Source organism: Triticum aestivum, chromosome 5A, assembly GCF_018294505.1.
Source record: "Triticum aestivum cultivar Chinese Spring chromosome 5A, IWGSC CS RefSeq v2.1, whole genome shotgun sequence".
In the NCBI taxonomy this organism is placed as follows: Eukaryota; Viridiplantae; Streptophyta; class Magnoliopsida; order Poales; family Poaceae; genus Triticum; species Triticum aestivum.
This window is the reverse complement of record NC_057806.1, coordinates 495,419,391-495,428,495: the sequence shown is the minus strand read 5'-3', so window position 1 is coordinate 495,428,495 and position 9,105 is coordinate 495,419,391. Positions and strand designations below refer to the sequence as shown.

At 48.9% G+C, this 9,105-nt stretch overlaps 1 protein-coding gene across 1 annotated transcript; it reads left to right on the top strand.

Moving 5' to 3' along the window:
- Positions 1-6,962: 6,962 nt before the first annotated feature.
- LOC123107343 (L-ascorbate oxidase-like) lies at positions 6,963-9,105 on the top strand. Its single transcript, XM_044529330.1, has 2 exons — positions 6,963-7,445; positions 7,536-9,105. The coding sequence occupies exons 1-2, from the start codon at positions 7,080-7,082 to the stop codon at positions 8,880-8,882; spliced, it is 1,713 nt and encodes a 570-aa protein (XP_044385265.1). The 5' UTR covers positions 6,963-7,079; the 3' UTR covers positions 8,883-9,105.

The following is a 9,105-nucleotide window of genomic DNA, read 5'->3' as shown; positions in this document are numbered from 1 at the left end:
ACATCCATACTTCCCTAGCTCCAAAAATTATGAAATAAAATTCCCACTGTAGTAAATTTATTATATCTTAATATGCAAAAGGTTTCAACATTTTATCACATTCTGAATTTTCTAGGGAATTATTGCAACAGCGGTAAACTTTCTGTTTTCAAACAGCAACATGTGGATTTCTAAAATAGGCATAGTAAAGGCTATCAATGCCACTTTTATTGAAATAAAAGATGCAAAACATTGTTATAAATAACAGTAAGAAAATATTAACAAAATAAATTGACTCTCCAAGCAAAACACATATCATGTGGTGAATAAAAATATAGCTCCAAGTAAAGTTACCGATGAACGAAGACGAAAGAGGGGATGCCTTCTGGGGCATCCCCAAGCTTAGGCTCTTGGCTATCCTTGAATATTACCTTGGGGTGCCTTGGGCATCCCCAAGCTTAGGCTCTTGCCACTCCTTATTCCATAGTCCATCAAATCTTCACCCAAAACTTGAAAACTTCACAACACAAAACTTAACAGAAAACTCGTAAGCTCCATTAGTATAAGAAAATAAATCACCACTCCAAGGTACTGTAATGAACTCATTCTTTATTTATATTGGTGTTAAACCTACCATATTCCAACTTCTCTATCGCTTATAAACTCTTTTACTAGCCATAGATTCATTAAAATAAGCAAACAACACATGAGAAACAGAATCTGTCAAAAACAGAACAGTCTGTAGTAATCTGGATCAAGCGTATACTTCTGGAACTCATAAAATTCTCAAATAAATTTCTGGACGTGAGGAATTTATCTATTAATCATCTGCTAAAAGAATTAACTTGATAGCACTCCCCAATAAAAACTGGCAGGAATTCTCGTGAGCACTAAAGTTTCTGTTTTTTACAGCATGATCAACAAGACTCTCCCCAAGTCTTCCCAAAGGTTCTACTTGGCACAAACACTAATTAAAAGCATAAAACTACATCTAAACAGAGGCTAGATGAATTATTTATTACTAAACAGGAACAAAAAGCAAGGAATAAAAATAAAGTTGGGTTGCCTCCCAACAAGCGCTATCGTTTAATGCCCCTGGCTAGGCATGATGATTTCAATGATGCTCACATAAAAGATAAGAATTGTAACATAAAGAGAGCATCATGAAGAATATGACTATCACATTTAAGTCTAACATACTTCCTACGCATAGGGATTTTGTGAGCAAACAACTTATGGTAACAATAATCAACTAGCATAGGAGGGCAAAATAAGCATAACTTCGAAACTTTAAGCACATAGAGAGGAAACTTGATATTATTGCAATTCCTACAAGCATATATTCCTCCCTCATAATAATTTTCAGTAGCATCATGAATGAATTCAACAATATAACCAGCACTTAAAGCATTCTTTTCATGATCTACAAGCATAGAAAATTTACTACTCTCCACATAAGCAAAATTCTTCTCATGAATAATAGTGGGAGCAAACTCAACAAAATAACTATCATGTGATTGAAAATTAAGATCAAGATGACAAGGTTCATTGTTATTATTATTCTTTGAAGCATACGTGTCATCACAATAATCATCATAGATAGGAGGCATGCTTTCATCATAATAAATTTGCTCATCAAAACTTGGGGGACAAAAAATATCATCTTCATCAAATAGCTTCCCCAAGCTTGTGGCTTTGCATATCATTAGCATCATAGATATTCAAGGAATTCGTACTAACAACATTGCAATCATGCTCATCATTCAAAGATTTAGTGCCAAACATTTTAATGCATTCTTCTTCTAACACTGTAGCACAATTTTCCTTTCCATCATACTCACGAAAGATATTAAAAAGATGAAGCGTATGAGACAAACTCAATTCCATTTTTTTGTAGTTTTCTTTTATAAACTAAACAAGTGATAAAACAAGAAACTAAAAGACTCGATTGCAAGATCTAAAGATATACCTTCAAGCACACACCTCCCCGGCAACGGCGCCAGAAAGAGCTTGATGTCTACTACACAACCTTCTTCTTGTAGATGTTGTTGGGCCTCCAAGTGCAGAGGTTTGTAGGACAGTAGCAAATTTCCCTCAAGTGGATGACCTAAGGTTTATCAATCCGTAGGAGGCGTAGGATGAAGATGGTCTCTCTCAAGCAACCCTACAACCAAATAACAAAGAGTCTCTTGTGTCCCCAACACACCCAATACAATGGTAAATTGTATAGGTGCACTAGTTCGGCGAAGAGATGGTGATACAAGTGGTATATGGATAGTAGATATGAGTATTTGTAATCTGAAAATATAAAAACAGCAAGGTAACTAATGATAAAAGTGAGCACAAACGGTATTGCAATGCTAGGAAACAAGGTCTAGGGTTCATACTTTCACTAGTGCAAGTTCCCTCAACAATAATAACATAATTGGATCACATAACTATCCCTCAACATGCAACAAAGAGTCAGTCCAAAGTCACTAATAGTGGAGAACAAACGAAGAGATTATGGTAGGGTACGAAACCACCTCAAAGTTATTCTTTCCAATCAATCCGTTGGGCTATTCCTATAAGTGTCACAAACAGCCCTAGAGTTCGTACTAGAATAACACCTTAAGACACACATCAACCAAAACCCTAATGTCACCTAGATACTCCAATGTCACCTCAAGTATCCGTGGGTATGATTATACGATATGCGTCACACAATCTCAGATTCATCTATTCAACCAACACATAGAACCTCAAAGAGTGCCCCAAAGCTTCTACCGGAGAATCACGACGAAAACGTGTGCCAACCCCTATGCATAGGTTCATGGGCGGAACCCGCAAGTTGATCACCAAAACATACATCAAGTGAATCACGTGGTATCCCATTGTCACCACAGATACGCACGGCAAGACATACATCAAGTGTTCTCAAAGCTCTAAAGACTCAATCCAATAAGATTACTTCAAAGGGGAAACTCAATCCATTACAAGAGAGTAGAGGGGGGGAGAAAACATCATAAGATCCAACTATGATAGCAAAGCTCGCGATACATCAAGATCGTACCACCTCAAGAACACGAGAGAGAGAGAGAGAGATCAAACACATAGCTACTGGTACATACCCTCGGCCACGAGGGAGAACTACTCCCTCCTCGTCATGGAGAGCACCGGGATGATGAAGATGGCCACCGGAGAGGGATTCCCCCTCCGGCAGTGTGCCGGAACGGGTCTAGATTGGTTTTTGGTGGCTACGGAGGCTTCTGGTGGCGGAACTCCCGATCTATTGTGCTCTTCGATGTTTTTAGGGTATATGGAGTATATAGGCGGAAGAAGTACGTCAGGGGGGCCACGAGGGGCCCACGAGGGTGGAGGGCGCGCCCTAGGGGGGTGGGCGCGCCCCCTACCTCGTGGCCTCCTCGAAGATCCCCTGACGTGCACTCCAAGTCTTCTGGGCTTCTTTCCTTCCAAAAATGAGTTCCATGAAGTTTCAGGTCAATTGGACTCCGTTCGATTTTCCTTTTCTTCGAAACCCTAAAACAGGGTAAAAACAGAAACTGGCACTAGGCTCTGGGTTAATAGGTTAGTCCCGAAAATGATATAAAAGTGTATAATAAAGCCCATAAACATCCAAAACAGTAGATAATATAGCATGGAGCAATAAAAAATTATAGATACATTGGAGACGTATCAGCGCGCCGCGTGGCTCTCGTGTAGCTCTTTTGGCTTCCTCGTGAACCTTCTAGGGTCCCTTCTAGTCCAGAAAAAAATCATCGTAAAGTTTCTTCGCATTTGGATTTCGTTTGGTACTATTTTCTGAAAAGTCAAAAACAAGCAAAAAAAACTAGAACTGGCACTGGGCACTAGGTTAATAGGTTAGTAGCAAAAAATGATATAAAATAGCATATAAATGCATAGAAAACATCCATGATTGATAATATAATAGCATGAAACAATCAAAAATTATAGATACGTTGGAGATGTATCACAATGCACAGGGGAGAATGCGCCGGGGAGGAGGGTGGCTCCGACTCATCCACGACCACGTCCTCCATTGGGACATCGTCGGCCTCCGGCAGTATTGGCAACCATCTCCTTCTTCTGCTCCGGCAACAGTCTGTCCCAGAGAGCTTTCGAGCATGAGGAGGCCATGGTGGGAGTGGTGTTAAGAGAAGAGAGGGGCCGGAGACGATGACTGCGGCTATGGCTGGGGTTGCAGTTTATATAGCATGCGAATAGCATTGGTGGGTGGCTGATGGACGGGCGGGTAGCGCCGGAGTGGGTTCCTCAGCAACCGTGTGTCATTAATATAGGTAGCAGACCGACGACCAACTGTGGTGTCGCTTGAACGCAGAGCAACCACATGAACTGGGAAGCGGCGTGGCCGGCGCTCTCTGGGCCAGTGCGCTGCTTCAATGTCGGTGCCAATGAGAGGTCATGTTCCCTTTGGCTGGGCATGAATGCAGCACTGACGCTCTGGAGTGGCGCTAACCGTTTCAAGCGGGAAGCGCGCGTGGGAGAGGGAGGGGTTTTTGTGAGCCAGGGTGGTCAGGAGCAGACGTGGCAGCGGTCCGGACGCCAGCAAAGCCCCCTAGTTTGTCTCTGGTTTGCGAGAAAAAGCATGTCTAGATTGCTCGGCAGACCGATAGAGGCCCGCGTTGGATGGCACACCACATCCGGACCACACGGTTCGAACATGTGCTGGCGGTTTGAGGGTCAGCGTTGAAGATGCCACTATCATATTTTTCCATAAGATTTTTCAAACTTAAAAACAATTTGACTTAATCTAAAACTTCAATTAATTTGAAATAGATGGCATAGTAACCAGGTGAATCAAGACGGTTTGGGCTTCCAGCGACGGCGCGGAACTCGAGCGTTAGAAATCTGAGAGCATCTACAGCCGGACTTGGCAAATCCTATCCCTTAAACGCTCATGGACGTGTCCGGGCGCGTTTGCGGACAGTGAGCGGTCACACCTCAAATAATTGTTAACACAACCAGATACCTTAAATTAGAAACCTCAATTCCATACTATTACATCCAATGTAAACCTCTCCGCCGTGCCCATGTCCGGCGGCTGGTTGCGCCCCTCAGAGTGTTAGTCCTGTTGCCAACAAGGTAAAATAGGACATGAGACACGCCCTGGCTCATGGGACTCAAGGCACCGCCGTCTTCCATGCCCCACTCTTTCTCGTCGGAGTCTGGAACCCTGACGGCGCCGATGGACGTGAGATCGATGATGGATCCGTCCTGGCAGGAGCCGGCGACATCCACGACAACGCGGGTGCGGCGCCCGGGGTTGCAGGCCATCCGTCAAGGCACCGGAAAATGCGATTCCGCCTCTCCAACGTCCACTGCGGCGAGGGCCGTTTCCATTTCCCGCACCCGCTGCCTCACACGGCGGGCACGCCACGCCATGTTCTTGCTAAATGACACACATGCGTTCATCCCCTACACGGCGTGTCAATGAAGGGATTGCGCGCCCGCCACAGCGTTCGGACGCCAGACGGACCGCACCGCCTCCGGTGAGGAAGCGGCGACACACCTTGCGGCGGATACACACGCCATTTGGACGGACACAATGGATTCCCGGCACAAGGAGTCCAAGTGCTGCCGTCGAGCGGCCTCCTTTCAGAAGCCGCGAAGCGCAAGCCAGATGGTCATCTCCTCCTTGGGGCGCGTGGGATGAGCTCGGGGTCGTCGGATCTAGAGGTGTAGGACCCGGATCTGTTGCCTGCCATGCCGGAGAAGACCGAAGATCGCCGGACGGAGCTTAGGTGACGGAGAGAAGTGGAGGGGAGTGAAGTGAAATAGTTAGAGTTTGGTCCGGAGAGCGGATGGGGAGGAAAATATGTGGGATAGGGTGGCTCAGTATGTGCCGGGTCGTCAGAGGTGGCGGACGCGTCCGAACGCTCCATATGTGTCTTACATTTAATCTGGATATGAGAGATGTCGACCAGCCTCGACCTATGAGACCCGGTTGAGGCAATCATCTGGATGTGATATTCATAAGACCGGGCCATACAGGTGTTTGACGCGCCGGCTGATGCTGTGACACCCCATCGGCCGAAATCACTATTCTAACTCTTTGGACGAACTTTGTCACAAAATGAACTCGACGTGAAAGTATTTCACGATCTGACCCTTTTAGCAACGCCACAGCCCGCGGCGTAGAAACGCCGAGGTAGCTAACGTTTCTGATAAAAAAGAAACGCCGAGCTAGCTAGCGTTGCGGACCAGATAAGAAACGCCGAAGGCGCTGACGTTTCTAGCCATCATAGAAACGCCAAGGAACCATGGCGTTACTGCCCTCTTTGATCATAATTAATTAGTCTTATTAATTAGGATATTCATCCACATTCTACATGCACATGAAAAAGGATAGCAACACCATGGTCATTGGCGTTTCAATGATGGGCAGCAACGCCAGCGCCTTCGGCGTTTCTTACCTGGTCCGCAACGCTAGCTAGCTCGGCGTTTCTTTTTTTTATCAGAAACGCCAGCTATCTCGGCGTTTCTATGTTGGACAGAAACATCACGGGCTGTGGCGTTGCTAAAAGAGTCAGATCGTGAAATATTTTCACGTCGAGTTTATTTTATAACAAAGTTCATTCAAAGGGTCAGAAGGCCCACCCCATCAGCAATATCGGCACCGGAAAAGCTGCATGCATGCATGCATGGTCGGAATCCGTCTTCCATCCACGTCGCTCCTCGACGGTCGGCGATCGACCGATTCTGTAATGTGTGTTTGGTTGCTTGCACTGCAGCCATCGGGCAGAGGCCGTGATTCATCAACGTGCTTCAGATATATACTTGCAAGTTGCATTTCAATAGTTGTCTCGTCATCCTCTCAGCTAAGTTGCCACCCCGGCGGCCCCGCGTGCTTGTTGAACTCGCCTCCCTTGGAACGATTCGCTCCAATCATCATCATCCACTCGCGCTATGCACAGCCTATATATAACGCGTGTGTGCTAGAGCAACGACCACACACACGCCACACCTGCTCGATCGAACTAGTCCAACGCAACGGGTGGCTTCTTCTTGCTTTACTCCACAGCCAGCGCCAGTGCAACTAACGAAGCAGCTGTGTGGTGCTACGGCCGTCGGCCGGCACGATGCCACCGTCGGCGAGGCCACTGCTCGCTGCCGCCGCCGTCCTCTGCGTCTGGCTGCTGGTGGCCGTGGCGGAGGCCAAGGAGCACCATTACGAGTGGGACATCTCCTACCAGTTGAAGTCCCCCGACTGCTTCGAGAAGCTCGCGGTGACCGTCAACGGCGAGGCTCCCGGCCCGACCATCCGCGCCACGCTGGGCGACACCATCGTCGTCGCCGTCCACAACAAGCTCGAGACCGAGAACACCGCCATCCACTGGCACGGCATCCGCCAGATTGGCACGCCGTGGGCTGACGGCGTCGCCGGCGTGACGCAGTGCCCCATCCTGCCCGGCGAAACATTCACCTACAAATTCGTCGTCGACAGGGTAAGCAACATACACTATACATTGCAAGATTTGTTGTTTTACTTTGTCAACGCTGAATTCTCATCTGTGAATGTGTTTGTGTTCTTTCAGCCTGGCACGTACCTGTACCATGCGCACTATGGGATGCAGCGCGTGGCGGGGCTCAACGGCATGATTGTGGTCACCGTGCCGGACGGCTTCGTCGAGCCCTTTTCTTACGACGAGGAGCACACCGTCCTCCTCGGCGACTGGTGGCACAAGAGCGTCTACGAGCAGGCCACAGGCCTCTCCTCCAACCCCTTCGTCTTCGTCACGGAGCCCCAGTCTCTCCTCATCAACGGCCGAGGAATGTTCAACTGCTCGCTCGCTCCCAGTGGAACGTGCAACGCCTCCCTCCCCGACTGCGCTCTGCCGACTCTCTTCACCGCCGTGCCGGGAAAGACATACCTCCTCCGCATCGGCAGCCTCACCTCGCTCTCCTCGCTCTACTTCGAGATCGAGGGCCACCCGATGATGGTGGTGGAGGCCGACGGGCACTACGTGCGGCCGTTCGCCGCGAGGGGCCTTTTCATCTACTCCGGCGAGACGTACTCCGTGCTGGTCAAGGCCGACCAGGACCCGCGGCGAAACTACTGGGCTGCGTCCCACGTCGTTGGCCGCAACCCCAGCCAGACACCCAGCGGCAAGGCCGTTGTCAGCTACGCCTTCAACGGCAACAACCCGTGGATGCCTCCGCCCACGGCGCCACCGGCTGGCCCGGCATGGAACAACACGGCTATCAGGGTGGAGCAGAGCAGGGCCATCTTCGCGCACCCACGCTTCGTAGAGCCCATGCCGGCGAGGGCCGACCGCACGCTGCTCCTCCTCAACACCCAGAACCGGATCGATGGCCACATCAAGTGGACTATCAATGGCGTGTCCCTCATGTTCCCGGCCACGCCGTACCTCGTGGCGATGAAACGCGGCATGAAAGACGCGTACGAGCAGCGCCCCCCGCCCGACATGTACGACCACATGAGCCACGACATCTCCGCGCCGGCGCCGACGAACGGGACCGTGGGCAGCCCGGTGTACCGGCTGGCGCTCGGCTCCGTGGTGGACGTGGTGCTGCAGAACTCCAACGCGCTCAACAACAAGAGCGAGACGCACCCGTGGCATCTCCATGGTCACGACTTCTGGGTGCTCGGCCACGGCGAAGGTAAGTTCAACCCTGCCGCGGACGCCTGGAGGCTGCTCAACGTGAGGGACCCGATCATGAAGAACACGGTGCCGCTGCACCCGGATGGGTGGACGGCGGTGCGGTTCCGGGCGGACAACCCGGGGGTGTGGCTGTTCCACTGCCACGTGGAGGCGCACGTGTTCATGGGCATGGGTGTGGTCTTCGAGGAGGGCGTCGAGAGGGTCGGCCGGCTGCCATCGTCCATCATGGGTTGTGGTCAATCCAAGGGGCTGCACTGATCGGACCGGGTGCAAGTTATCATTTAAAAAAAAGTTGAAGTTGTCATTTCATTTACAAAATAAAGGTTGATCTTACTAGGGTTGGTTTTTATTTCATTTATCCATATTAAAAGTATACAAGGTACATACAGTCGATATTTTTTCGTGTACACCATGTATTAATTTATTATTTTATTCCATTAAAATCTTTGAGTTTGTCTACGGATGTATTAATGTCAGTCGG